General features: G+C 52.0%; 10 protein-coding genes across 10 annotated transcripts; 4 read left to right on the top strand and 6 right to left on the bottom strand.

The window, feature by feature from the left end:
* Positions 1 to 198: 198 nt before the first annotated feature.
* KL911_001893 (uncharacterized protein) lies at positions 199 to 1,218 on the bottom strand (the record flags this gene model as incomplete). Its single annotated transcript, XM_043196901.1, has 1 exon — positions 199 to 1,218. One exon carries the CDS (start codon positions 1,216 to 1,218, stop codon positions 199 to 201), a length of 1,020 nt encoding a protein of 339 aa, XP_043055654.1.
* A 137-nt stretch (positions 1,219 to 1,355) lies between these two features.
* KL911_001892 (uncharacterized protein) lies at positions 1,356 to 2,117 on the bottom strand (the record flags this gene model as incomplete). The annotated part of the gene is made up of 1 exon (XM_043196900.1): positions 1,356 to 2,117. One exon carries the CDS (start codon positions 2,115 to 2,117, stop codon positions 1,356 to 1,358), a length of 762 nt encoding a protein of 253 aa, XP_043055653.1.
* Positions 2,118 to 2,377: 260 nt separating this feature from the next.
* On the top strand, positions 2,378 to 3,754 carry KL911_001891 (uncharacterized protein; the record flags this gene model as incomplete). The annotated part of the gene is made up of 1 exon (XM_043196899.1): positions 2,378 to 3,754. One exon carries the CDS (start codon positions 2,378 to 2,380, stop codon positions 3,752 to 3,754), a length of 1,377 nt encoding a protein of 458 aa, XP_043055652.1.
* Positions 3,755 to 3,974: 220 nt separating this feature from the next.
* On the top strand, positions 3,975 to 4,856 carry KL911_001890 (uncharacterized protein; the record flags this gene model as incomplete). The annotated part of the gene is made up of 1 exon (XM_043196898.1): positions 3,975 to 4,856. The coding sequence occupies one exon, from the start codon at positions 3,975 to 3,977 to the stop codon at positions 4,854 to 4,856; it is 882 nt and encodes a 293-aa protein (XP_043055651.1).
* Positions 4,857 to 4,874: 18 nt separating this feature from the next.
* On the bottom strand, positions 4,875 to 5,345 carry KL911_001889 (uncharacterized protein; the record flags this gene model as incomplete). Its single annotated transcript, XM_043196896.1, has 1 exon — positions 4,875 to 5,345. The coding sequence occupies one exon, from the start codon at positions 5,343 to 5,345 to the stop codon at positions 4,875 to 4,877; it is 471 nt and encodes a 156-aa protein (XP_043055650.1).
* A 153-nt stretch (positions 5,346 to 5,498) lies between these two features.
* On the top strand, positions 5,499 to 7,556 carry KL911_001888 (uncharacterized protein; the record flags this gene model as incomplete). Its single annotated transcript, XM_043196895.1, has 1 exon — positions 5,499 to 7,556. One exon carries the CDS (start codon positions 5,499 to 5,501, stop codon positions 7,554 to 7,556), a length of 2,058 nt encoding a protein of 685 aa, XP_043055649.1.
* Positions 7,557 to 7,628: 72 nt separating this feature from the next.
* KL911_001887 (uncharacterized protein) lies at positions 7,629 to 7,961 on the bottom strand (the record flags this gene model as incomplete). Its single annotated transcript, XM_043196894.1, has 1 exon — positions 7,629 to 7,961. The coding sequence occupies one exon, from the start codon at positions 7,959 to 7,961 to the stop codon at positions 7,629 to 7,631; it is 333 nt and encodes a 110-aa protein (XP_043055648.1).
* Positions 7,962 to 8,134: 173 nt separating this feature from the next.
* On the bottom strand, positions 8,135 to 11,359 carry KL911_001886 (uncharacterized protein; the record flags this gene model as incomplete). Its single annotated transcript, XM_043196893.1, has 1 exon — positions 8,135 to 11,359. The coding sequence occupies one exon, from the start codon at positions 11,357 to 11,359 to the stop codon at positions 8,135 to 8,137; it is 3,225 nt and encodes a 1,074-aa protein (XP_043055647.1).
* Positions 11,360 to 11,525: 166 nt separating this feature from the next.
* Positions 11,526 to 12,182, top strand: KL911_001885 (uncharacterized protein; the record flags this gene model as incomplete). The annotated part of the gene is made up of 1 exon (XM_043196892.1): positions 11,526 to 12,182. One exon carries the CDS (start codon positions 11,526 to 11,528, stop codon positions 12,180 to 12,182), a length of 657 nt encoding a protein of 218 aa, XP_043055646.1.
* Positions 12,183 to 12,194: 12 nt separating this feature from the next.
* KL911_001884 (uncharacterized protein) lies at positions 12,195 to 13,010 on the bottom strand (the record flags this gene model as incomplete). Its single annotated transcript, XM_043196891.1, has 1 exon — positions 12,195 to 13,010. The coding sequence occupies one exon, from the start codon at positions 13,008 to 13,010 to the stop codon at positions 12,195 to 12,197; it is 816 nt and encodes a 271-aa protein (XP_043055645.1).
* Between the last annotated feature and the right edge of the window lie 39 nt (positions 13,011 to 13,049).

The following is a 13,049-nucleotide window of genomic DNA, read 5'->3' as shown; positions in this document are numbered from 1 at the left end:
GGCGTGAACGGTTTCACAAGGTCCAGAACACGGACTGCGGGTTAGCTGGCGGCAAACAAAGCCAAACGGCGCGGTTTTATAACTTACAGTCGCTCATGTTTCGATTGCCTGAATTTATCGAAGTTCAGAGGATTTGACAATTGAAAAATTGACACCTACACGATTTAATTTTTTTCAACCGAAACAAATAAACCGTCATCATTTCTTTATATACTGCAGCAGTTTCTCGATCTCCTTCTTGCTTCCGAGCCAAATTCCGCTTCTCTCGTGGATCTTTTTCGGAACCAGATCCAGAATGCGCTGGCCCTTGTCATTAACAGCCTCTCCGCCGGCCTGCTCCAACAGCAGAGCCATTGGGAAGCACTCGTAAAGAACTCTCAATTTTCCCGTCTTCGATTTCGAATCAGCCGGGTATGCAAACAATCCGCCGTACAACAGTGTTCTGTGCACGTCTGCCACCATCGATCCAATGTATCTGGCAGAGTACGGCTTTCCGTTGTTGTCTTCCTGTGGCAACTTCAACGATGCAATGAAATCCTGCACTTCTTTAGGCCAGTAGTACGAGTTTCCCTCGTTGACCGAGTAGATGGCTTTTTTCTCGGGCACTCTCAGCCGTGGCTTTGTGAGAATAAACTCGCCAAGATGTGTGTCCAGCGTGAACCCGTTGACGCCATGGCCCGTCGTGAGCATCAAATGCGCACTTGCGCCATACATGGTGTACCCAGCAGCCACCATTTCTGTTCCCGAACGCAGAACGTCCTTGATGCTACCCTTGGAGCCTGGTTGCAGCTTGTAGACACCAAAGATGGTACCGACAGACACTCCGGCGTCCAGGTTGGACGAGCCGTCGATCGGGTCGCAGCAGACCGCGTAATTGCCCTCGGAGCCCTCAAAAATAATCAGATCCTCTTGCTCCTCGCTCACCAGCACCTTCACGTTGCCTGAGTTCTTCATCGCGTTGATGAAAATGTCGTCTCCAATGACATCGAGCTTTTTCTGGTCGTCTCCCGTGGCGTTTATGATGCCGGCAAGGCCAATCAGGTTGACCAGCTCGGCTCTGCGAATGGTATGTGCAATGAATTTGAAGGCGTATTGCAAAGAGTTGAGCAGCAATGTTAGCTCGCCGGTCGCGTGGGGAGCGTACCTATTCTGCTCCTCTAGAATAAACCTGGTCAGAGTGACCAAGTCGGTGTTAATGGTTTGCTTGGATTCCGACATTTTGTGGTATTGGCTGAAGGGATATTCACTATTTATGTACCAAGACTGAATCCGGGGGAATTCTGGGGCTGCGCTTGCGCAGAAAAACCCCGGGGTTTTTTCCCGGCCGGTAGCCTAAAAAATGACTATGTGCAATTTCATAACAAGGAAATAAATCCGTCGATTGCCTTGGCCCGCGCAGGCTCGCTGAGCGGCTTGGCTCCGGAAAGATAGCTCATAAACAGTAGCCGGCCGATCAGCGGCTCCTCAACAACGCCCATGCTGAACGGCTCCGCCATCTGGTCCCGGGTAGTGTACTGTTGGAACGACAATGCCAGCTTCCCGTCGTCCAGAAGCTGTAGCATCAGGGTGGAATTTTTCGACGCGGTCACTTTGCGGGCCCCAAAAGCCTTCCGCAGCTGGTCCAGCCCAGCGGCCAGCTTCTCGTCTGTTCCGTCGCCCCGCTTCGCCAGCTCCTTGTATTTCGGGTTGGATTTAATTGATTTAATCAGGCCGTCTCTCAGATGGTTGAAATCGGTGTTTCGCACAGGCACGATCTTGGCAGAAAACCGCACACCAGAAGATAACAGCAGCTCCACCACCTGCGGCGACAGGGCCGGGTCTCTCAGACTGAAGGCCACCTGCGACGGGTCGGGGCTGATGCTGGTGAGTGTCTTTTTCAGCAACGGCAGGTCTTGTCTGGCCACATAAATTCCCAGAGCGTACACCTTCATGTTCAGAAAGGTGACCGTTCTGATGCCGTAGCCAAGCAGTTGGAACGGCGTTTGCAATAGGTAGTCAGACGTGACCACAGGGAACGAGTGCACGGACGAGTCGACGCTGACGAGGTTTTCTGGGTCCTGCAAAGGTGCTGCGTCGCTCAGGATTTGGGTGTACGAGAAGTACGACCCGACAGCCATGCCGACGCCGCTGAACGCAAGAAGTCTTCTGCTAGGAGTTGCATATCTCACACTGGCGAAGGCCCTCCGGCCAAGCCGAGGCCAACTTTTTCTTATTGCGCAAAGCCCAGACCTAAACATAAAGTATAATTTTTAAAACGGTGCGTTTCTCGCTTTTTCTCGCTTATTTCGTAACGTCAAACGAAGCCCCGCCTGACTTAGAGACCCGGTCCAAAACGTCGCTGCAGGTGTCCGAGGCGGACGACACAAACCTCGAGTTCATGATCCCGGAGCCGCCGTTCGAGAGTATCTCCAAGTTGCGGCTCCTCACTTTTATCGCTCTAATGGCTACTTCCCAGATAATTTCCCAGGCACTTCTGGCGCAGTCGCTCGTGCCGGCCCCCTATACGGCGAAAACGTTTGGCAAGGAAGACAACCAGGGCCAGATCTCGTGGATGACAGCAGCATATTCGCTCTCAGTGGGCACGTTTATCCTGATCTCGGGCAGGGTCGGGGACCTGCTTGGCTATAAGAAAGTGTATCTTGCCAGCTACCTGAGCCTGGCTCTGTGGTCGCTCCTGGCGGGACTGAGCCGATACAGCGGCTCAATTGAGTTTTTCGACATCTGCCGCGCGCTCCAGGGTCTCTCTGTTTCGGCTGCGGTGCCCAACGCGCTCGGTCTGATGGGCCACTATCTGCCTGCAGGAAAAGTACGCGATTTGGCCTTTGGATTTTTCGGGGGAGTCGCGCCCCTGGGCTTTGTTTTGGGCGCCCTCATGAGTTCAGTACTCGCCCAGTTCGCCACGTGGCCGTGGGCATTCTACGTCACCGCTATGGTGAGTGTGGGCAGAACAGCGGTGTCAATCTTGGTGATCCCAAAAAATATCGTCACCGTGCACAAAAACCTCACCGCACACCATTTTGACCTCTACGGGGCTGCCACAGGTATAAGCGGTCTTGTGCTGATCAATTTTGCCCTCAACCAAGGCCCTGTCGTTGGTTGGCACGTGCCGTACGTCTACATTCTTTTGATTGTCGGGGTGGCATTAATGGCTGCCTTTGCCTGGATCGAACGCGTTGCTCCACACCCCGTCGTGCCAAAACTCAATGCTCCCGTGGTATTCACTCTCGCGTGCATCGCTTTCGGCTGGTCTAGCTTTGGCATCTGGATCTCTTACACGTTCCGATTCGCTTACGAGATCCTCAGGCTCAGCCCCCTGATTGCGTCTGTTCAGTTTATTCCGTCCTCCATTGCTGGAATGCTGGCCGGAATGCTCACCGCAAACCTCATCCACCGGGTGCCCGCCTCCATAATGCTGATGGTCGCAATGGCCTGCTTTTTGGGCGGGCTCGTAATCATGGGCCTCCGGCCGCGGGGCCAGATCTACTGGGCCCAGAAATTCCCTGCCATCGTGGTGGCCTGCTTTGGCATGGATATCAGCTTTCCGTCGGGGATACTGATTCTCTCCAACAAACTGCCAAGACGCCACCAGGGCCTCGCCGCGTCGCTCGTCACAACGGTTGTGAACTACTCGATCTCAATCGGTCTGGGCCTGGCTGGCACTGTTGAGTACTATAAACTTAAAAACGGAGCAGACGCGTACACGGGGATCCGCAGCGCGTTCTACATGGGCATGGCCTCTCCGCCAGCGGACTAGTCTGCTCTGTCGTCTATGTATACTACCAGCTGGTCAGGCACAGGCACAGTGCGCACAAGACTTAGTAAATAGCTATCGCTTCCACGCCACTTTGTCACGTGACCTGCTCCGCATCAAACACTGTTCCGTTTTCCGTATTAGGCTAAGACATCCCCAAAGTTTAGGCTATCTCTTTTTTTGCTTCACCAGCAACTTTCTCTGTTTGCTTTCCATCTCAATTATGTCCTTCACCACACAAGCCGAGATCAAGTCGTTTGGCGGCAAGCTGGTCAAGCTCCAGCACGACTCCAAAGAAACCCAGACTAAGATGGACGTCAATCTTTACCTGCCTGAACAGTACTACGAGCAGTCAGACTCAATGTTGCCAGTGCTGGTCTATCTGTCGGGATTGACGTGTACTCCTAACAATTGCTCAGAGAAAGGGTTCTGGCAGCCATATGCCAACAAGTACGGCTTTGCTGTCGTCTATCCAGACACTTCTCCAAGAGGAGCCTCGATCGAGGGAGAGGACGAAAGCTATGATTTTGGCAGCGGTGCAGGATTCTATGTCGACGCCACCGAGGAAAAATGGTCAAAGAACTACAGAATGTATTCCTACATTCTGAAGGAGTTGCTGCCTAACCTGGCTTCCTCTTACTCACGGCTCGACTTCGATAATATGTCGATTACTGGACATTCCATGGGGGGTTACGGAGCGTTAATGTTCTATTTCAGAAATCCAGGCAAGTTCAAGAGCGTGAGTGCGTTTGCTCCGATCTCGAACCCGTCCAACTGTGCTTGGGGCCACAAGTGTTTTGGCGGATACTTGGGTGCGGACAAGTCCAAATGGGCCGAGTACGATCCGTCCGAGCTGATCAAGAAGTACGACGGCCCAGACACCCCGATTCTGATCCACACGGGAACCGCCGATCCGTTCTATTTTAGGGACCACCAGCTGCTGCCTGAAAATCTTGTCAAGGCGAGCGAGGACTCCAAGCTCAAGGGCAAGATCGATCTGCATTTGGAAGAAGGCTACGACCACTCCTATTACTTCATCTCATCCTTCACCAAGGATCACGCAGCCCATCATGCAAAATACCTCGGTCTGAGCCCTAAGTTGTGAGCAAGTAGCGAGTTTCGTTTAGTTCAACTCAACCATCTCTAAATGGTAGACTTCGAACGATGGACCGTCGTCCACCGGCAAGTGCGCTTTTTCGTAGACAACGAGGGCGATGTTGCCTTTGTTCACAGCCGCGCCCGTTTCCATAGGACATCTGAACGGACCAAACATGGAAAAGGCGAGCATGCAGGAAATAATAAGCAAAACAAGGCCCGCAAGTGCTCTTCTGAACCGACCAGCCCTTTGTTTTCCGGCTGAGTCATCCTTGACGTCGTAGAGTTCGGAGTACCGAGGAGGCTCATCCGCCAGCTCGTCCTCCTTGTATGTATCGTGCCCGCTCTTTTCGTCCACATTCACTTTTTGGTAAACAGGCTCCACCTTGTACATCTTTGGCTTATACTGATCCATGTTGGTTGGGTCGACCTGGGGATCGTATTCAACAGGTTCAAACCTCATATACGGAGTGACAGAAGTGGTCTTTTTGTCGTTCATATTATAAACGTGTTTAGGATTCATCATGCACATTTTATATGTGTGTTCCAAGATAAGGAAGGATGGCAACTAAAAAATGGTGGTCATCTTCTGTGTTGGCGTCGATCGACTTTTCGTCTAATAAAAAAAACTAAGTGCTCTAATCTCCGCTTCATGGTTCCGCGTCCTCTTCTTGTTGAGGGCCCAGAGTATGTGGACTCTGCTCAGGACGGTGGCGAGATCAAATTGGTTGATTCTCACGAAAAGACAGTTTCCTGTTTCTACAGCCTGTGGTCGCTTTTCCACGGACGCCATAAGGTTGCCCTGACTGACACAGAGACGAAGGCGGAGCAGATCTACAATGAACAGAAATATGAGAGGCCGGCGGCTGCTGACCGCGTGAACACCACGACCAGACTGACCCGTCTGAGAAGTCTAATGAGATCCTACGAGGTCGGCGTCTACATTGTTCCGTCGCAGGATGAGCATCAAAGCGAGTACACCTCTCCCAAAGACCAGCGCCGCGAGTTTATATCAGGCTTCACCGGAAGTGCTGGAGTTGCCGTAGTCTCGCAGGACGACGCTGTGCTGTCGACCGATGGCCGCTATTTTCTCCAGGCAGAGCGGCAGCTGGACGAAAATTGGATTTTGCTCAAACAGGGAGTCCGAGGAGTTATGACCTGGCAACAGTGGTGTATTGAGAAGGCGAAGGTGTCTAAATTTAAGACTATTGCTGTGGATCCACGACTGGTGGACTACAAACTTGGAACGTTCTTCCAGGAAAGATGTCACAGCGCCAACATCGAGTTCCTGCCCCTAATGGACAACTTGGTCGACAAGGTGATGAAATATGAGCACTACGAGCCGTCTATTCCTCAGTTGGACTACATTTTTGAGCACGAAATGCGCTTCGCAGGCGAACACTCAGCAAGCAAGATCGCGCGTGTCCAGAACTATCTTCGAGAGACTGATGCCTTTGCTGTGGTCGTGTCGCAACTTGAGGAAGTGGCATGGCTTTTCAACCTTCGTGGCAGCTCTATCCCGTACAATCCGGTGTTTTTCTCGTACGCTATCGTCAAGCTGGATGGCGTTGAACTGTTTCTGGACAAGTCGAAGCTGACCCCGAGGGTGTCCAAATATCTATCGACCATTGCCGACCTCACCGTTTACAGCTACTCGCAATTTTGGGATAGTATTCCCGCGCTAAGAAACCAGTCCACCGACTCCCGTGTTGTCGTGCTTTCCAACAGTTCCAGCTATGCTCTATATATGAACGTTGCTGCCGCATTTGAGGTCAGAAACCGGTCTCTTATCACCGAACTCAAAGGAATCAAAAACCAAACGGAGATAGAAGGCAACCGGTTTGCACAGCTCAAAGACTCGGTGGCACTGATACGCACGTTTGCTTGGCTACACGAAGCATTTTTGCCGCCTCGGGCACAGGTAGACGAGATAGAGGTTGCTACGAAAGCCGCCCATTATCGGAGCCTCATGCCCAACTTCAAAGGGCTCTCGTTTGAAACAATATCCAGCACAGGGCCAAACTCGTCGGTGATCCATTATGCTCCGACGCTCGAAGATTTCTCTGTGCTTGATCCTGACCGAATTTTCCTGCTGGACTCGGGTGCGCAGTACTTAGACGGAACTACAGATATTACTCGCACACTGCATTTTAGCAAGCCGAGCTACGACGAGATAGAAAAGTACACTTTGGTGCTGAAGGGCCATCTGAACGTTGCCATGCTTAAGTTCCCGCCCGGAACGTCGTCGTCGTACATCGACTCTTTAGCTAGAAGACCGCTGGCAGAAAAGGGACTGAACTATAACCACGGCACGGGCCACGGCATTGATACATTTATCTGTGTTCATGCTGGGCCTTGCGGGTTGTCCCCAGCTGAGACAAGTTACAACTACAAGCCGTTGGAGCCTGGAAACTTTCTCAGCGACGAGCCGGGATATTACAGAGATAACGAATTTGGTGTCCGGATAGAGAGCGATTTGCTGGTCGTTGATGCCGGAGAATCGGACGGAACCAAGTTGTTGGCGTTTGAATACTTCACTCTCGTTCCTTTCTGCAAGAACCTTATCGACGTGAACCTGCTTGAGCCCGAGCAGGTCAGCTGGATCAACGACTTCTACGACAAAATCCGCACCTCTACTATTCCTATACTGGAGAAGCTTGGCGACACTAGGGCAATTGATTGGTTACTCAAAGAGACGGAGAAACTATAGCACGTTGATTTTGGCGTATATACAGATACCTCGCTCATGATGATGATGATGAATATGGTGAATTTAATGAATTCAGTGTTTGCGGACCTCGAGCGGACTGTCAAACTGGGAAATCTTTTCGTGCGTGTTGACGTAATAATACAGCTGCAGGACAGGATCGTAGCGGACTTCCCAGTGGGGAGGGAGTTCTTCGAAAGCCTCGGCAAAATCGTCTATGGACAGAATAGACTCTGTCGTATCGTCGTTGTTCAGGGAGCCGCAGGAGGCCGGGGAGCTAGCCTGTGTAGAACTGCTGCTATGCGAGAGAGTTTTCTTCAGCAGTCGGGGAAACATCGCCTTGATCCTATGCAGTTTTGTATGTTCCATACTTGGTTTTCGCACATGGCTTTCAATCTTGGCAGCCATGGCCTTATATAGTTGGTCAGCTATGTGCACTTTAGTCACAGCCCGATATATATACGAAAGCGTGGAACGGCAAAAAAATGACTCCGTCCGGCTCCCGTTCGGTCCGACGCAAGAAAAAATTATTACCGGTCTTTATTTCTAATACGGAGTTTAGACACTCATGGGATTCGGATTTACATGAGCGTGGTCCGGCCGCCAATATTTGTGCTTGCTTGACCATCCGGCAGGTTGCCCTCTCGCTTGCCATCAACGAATTGGGAGTAGATCTGGGCAAAGTTGCGCAGCTCCTCGTTGGAGATACTCTTCTTGGTTTCTTCTAGAGCAATCTCGAAGTGACTGTTGTTGATGACGATCTGGTTTGGCTTTCCGCCAGAGTCGTGCCCCACGTCTTCCCACGAGCTAAAGTCCGTAATATGCAGGTTTTTACAGATGGTATCGATTTTGCTGGCTATGTTGCCCGATGGTTGCAAGTGTTTGAGCATGCTGAAAAATTCAATTTTGCGTTCTGTAGTGCCCTCGTTCATGTCTGCAAGCTCGTCGAGACTGTCGTGCACAGCTTTCAGATACGCGTTGTAGACAAAGGCCTGTAGATCTGCGCCAGAATAGCCCTCTAGTTTGTGCGCAAAGTGTTCGAGCTGGCATTCGTCAGACACGTGGAATTTCGAAGCAACGGTTTGCAATATGTCCAAGCGGTTCTCGTAGTCGGGCAGGTCGCATAGAATGGACTTGTCTAGCCGTCCTGGCCTCAACAAAGCGGAATCAATCAAGTCCGGACGAGACGTGGCGGCCAGCACGTACACGCCGTCGAGTCCCTCGGCTCCATCCATCTGCGTCAGCAGCTGGTTCACCACTCTGTCGGTAACTCCTGTCGAGTCGTGGCCCCTCTTCGGCGCAATAGAGTCGAACTCGTCGAAAAACAAAATGCACGGCTTTGCGCTTTGCGCCCTATCAAATAGCTCCCTAATGCTCTGTTCGGAAGCACCGATATATTTGTTTAAAATTTCTGGGCCCTTGATGGAGATAAAATTTAGTCCGCATTGCGACGCCACGGCAGACGCCAGAAGTGTCTTTCCGCATCCTGGGTACCCGTACAGCAGGATTCCCGAACGCAGACGCAGGGGACAGTTTGCAAAAATGGGGGCATACTTGGTTGGCCATTCTAGGGTCTCCAGAAGCACACGTTTGGCGTCTTTGAGACCGCCGATGTCGGACCAGGCCACGCCAGACTTCTGCAACTTCACCCCACGCAAAGACGACGGAACGAACCCCTCCAATGCGCGCTCGAAGTTCGAGGCTCGCAGATGGAAGTCGTTGTTGTCGAGTGTCGATGATATGTAGTCGTGGAAAGTCCTGTCAGCAAGGACTTTGAGGTCTGACGGCAGATATCCCTCTGTTTCAACGGCGATTTCATTCAAGATCTCGTCTTTTTCAAGATCCATATTGTACTCGTCAATAAAGCTCCGTAGCAATTCTTTTCGCAGCTCTTTATCTGGAGCTTTCAGACTAAACTCCTGTTGGACGAGATGGGTCTGGAAAACCGTTGCGTTCAGCGCTTCTTTCGACTTCGACGAACATAAGAGCGATATCTCACGTTCCCGTGTAAGAGATTTCAGCGAGCTGACCATAAGCTCGCTCACCTGCCTGCTCAGCCCAGAGTCTCCGTGCTCCACTTCCTGAGGAATAAGAGAGTCTAAATTTTCAAAGACAAGCAGAGATGGCGCGTGCCAGTTGGCTTCCTTGATAGCGTCGTCCAGCGTAGTTTTAATTGCATGGAAATTGTCGTTTGAGACGGTCTCGCAGTTGATAGTTTTGGAATAGTATCCGTGCAGCGTTATCAGGCGATGCACAACCTCACTGATCAGCGTCGTTTTTCCCGATCCCGACGCGCCAGAAAGAACACAGTTATGCCCATATCTGACGGATCTGACTAGCCTGGCAATAAGCTCCTTGTGTCCAACGACCGACAGGTCTTTTGGCTCGTCTTGTCTTTCCACAAACGATTGCGGTTGCAGTCGATCGTCGCCTAGCTCGAAAATTGGCAGCTTCTCGCCTAGCAGGGCCCATTGGCAGCCGTCTCTCAGCTCCAGAAACCCTCCGTGGGGTAGCAGGTCGGGTATAATCGGCACTTTCATGCCGTTAGTGATTGGACAGTTTGTGAAATTCAGCCGTTTGAAGTGTTCTTGGAATTTGGCACTCAGCGCCTTTTTTGATTCTGCCTGCTTCAAATGCCGGTTCTGGTCCTGTCTGAAGGCCAGCTCGTTCACGGGCGGTGTTTGTGTGACAATCTTGTGCAGAACAACCGTGTGTACGTCCGTGCCGTATTTTTGCGGAGCAGCCTCGATACAGACCATATCTCCGCACCGGTGCTCAATACCGAGTGCAATAGCCAGCAGAGGCGAGACCCCGGCACTGCGCCGCGGAGCAAGTGGGTCGTCCACCAGTACGGCTATTACTTTCCGCTGCTCTGGGTCGGGTTGTGCAACCGAGCCGTTGACGCTTTTATGGTCAACCACAGACGACGAGTTATTTCTTGAGCTGCCTGAGGAGTCAGTGTCGTGAGTTTTCGTTTGCTCGGCCACGGAGCTGGCTTTTGCAGGCGTTCCCGGTCCCGTGACCACAGACACCTGCGCGTATTTTATGGATTTGAACTGGTGGTTGACGAAGTCCTGGTCCAGGTTGACGTATATTGCGTAGTTTTCGGACGAGTGGCTAACATGCTGGAAAGTTTTATGCGGCAGAGAAATCGAGCGCAAAAGACAGGAGGGCACAGTGTCAAACTGTGAGGAGCGACGTCCAGACACGGACCGTCGGCGTCGCGAGGACCCGTCGCTCGGCTGCTTCTCGCGTCTGTGCGCCTTGGGAATGATGTGCAGCTCGGAATCATTCGCCAGGATTCCGCGCTCGATCTCATCTGTTTCTGATGTGATTTTTTTCACCACAAACTTGATCACATTGTTGGGGCTGGAGCTGGGGTACACGGCGAGCTTCTGGCCCAGAACGGCGCATCTGACCTGGTTCAAAAATCGATCCTCGACCGTCTGGGCATACATTTCGGTCAGCTCCCAGTCAGCGCTTGTTTCAGGCTCTAGTTCGACGGACTGGATCTTGGGCAGCGAGAGAGATAAACGAATGACGACTTTCCTCGACTCGCGAAGCCCAATGGAGCTCGCGTAGACAGAGTCAATCTCGATGGTTTTCGGATCGCCCGAAAAATAGCCGTTCCAGCCAACAAGCCACTTCGCGTCCTTCTTTCCTCCACTGGGACGGAAGTTGAGCTCCACTGCAATGTTCTGAATAAGTATGTTGTTGGCGAGAAACGGGTTGATCAGGGGCGCCGGCAGGTTCACAAGACAGTTGTTGAGCGGCCTGAACACCACGGTTACCTCCTGTGAGTCCATAATGAGCGGATTTGGATTTTCCCCGAATTATTTCACCCGCTTTAAATACCTGTTGGTGCTCGGTTTACCTAAATGGGATCATTTTGTCGATAAGGGTCGATTGGCGGTCGAGTGAAAAATCCGCGTCGACAAAACAATCCAGAGTGAATTTTATTGTCCTCGTGTCATGCCGGCCAAGGGGTGGAAAAAAGACGGCGACGACTCGAATTTCGAGACGGCAGCCGATAACGAGAAAGTGTCCATCGAATCGATGCTGTTTCCGAAGGCCACAGTGCACAAGGTGGCCAAACAGGTCCTCTCGCAGTCGGAAACCAACATGATCCTCGCGAAAGAGTCGCAGACCGTTCTGCAGCGCGGGTCGGTGCTATTTGTGAACTACGTGTACCATCACGCGAAACAGGTGGCCAAGGAGCAAGGGCGCAAGGTTGTCAACGCGAACGACGTGCTTGCGGGCCTCGAGCGCGCTCAGTTTGGCGGATTCGTGCCCGCTCTCAGCGAGGAGCTGGAAAAATTCCACTTGCGCAAGGAATACAAGAAAAAGAAGAAGGACGAGATCAACGAGCCGGACGACGAGCACGAAAACGAGAGCAAGCGGGCAAAGCTGGACGTGGACGAAGCAATGGCCGAAGACGTTCCAGAAACTACTCAGGACGATGCAGCCGCCGAAGCCACGGAACTAGGTGAGGACACTGAGGAAGCCGAGGAAGATGCCGAGGACGACGGGGCGCCAGCGCTGACCCCGTCCCAGCATCTGCAGCAGGAGATGAAGGAGCTCGAGGGAGATGAGCCTACGGAGACGGCCGAGTCGGAAAACGAAGGGTAGAACTATATTGCATTAGAGTGTCTTCTGGTGGGGCTGAGACGGTTTCGAAGGATGGAGACATCTCGTGTAGAACGGGAGGCCGCACTCGAGGCCGACGAATAGATATATCACGAAAAGGACGACTGCGCTGACGAGAACAAGGAACTTGACGTTAGACCACCACAGTTTGCGCTTCACCATCACTGTTCTTCTGCGGAACGAGCCGGCAGAGGAGTTGAGATTGTTAGTCTTGTTAATGAGCGAGTTGAGGTTCTCGCCCCTGTGGAGAATGCGGTCGATGTTTTCGGACATGAGATCTCGAAGTTCGTCCAGTTCGCTAGTCGTGGTGGCTCCGTAGTTGGCTGTCAGCTGGCGCAGCTTGAGTTCATGATCCACGATCAGATCGCGCATTCTGTTCTTGAATTCGTAACTGAGCGTGCCGTCTTCCGTTTGGTAGAAGTGCGCCAGATACTCCTCCATGATTTTCTCCATGAGGTTGTACACGAAGCGGTCGAGCATGCGATCATTGCAAAGAGCCACGATTGTAATTAGATCGTTATTTTTCATCAGCTTCTTGTGGTAGTAGAGCATCAGATTCGTGAGCACGTTGCGCGGGGCTGTCCCGTGCGAGCCCGTGACGCCCATCACCACGTTGTTCGCCAGCTTGAGGCTGTTGATTCTCGTCTCCTGGACAGAGTTGATCACTCCCAGATTCTTCGAAACAAGCTCCGAGTAGTTCACGTTCAGCTTGCTGGTAAGGCTGGCATTGTCGTAAGTGTAGAGCGTCGTGGAATTCAGACTCAGCGCTGCGTAGTAGACGCTGCTATCGAGCTCTTGCTCAATGTTCATGCAAATAAATAATCAAATAGATCACGTAATCAACACAAT

The sequence above is a fragment of the Ogataea haglerorum genome, assembly GCF_019207285.1.
Source record: "Ogataea haglerorum isolate 81-453-3 chromosome Unknown 81-453-3_NODE_4_length_651989_cov_98.092404, whole genome shotgun sequence".
Classification (NCBI taxonomy): Eukaryota; Fungi; Ascomycota; class Pichiomycetes; order Pichiales; family Pichiaceae; genus Ogataea; species Ogataea haglerorum.
Note: the sequence above shows the minus strand (reverse complement) of the source record. Positions and strands in the feature narration are given on the sequence as shown.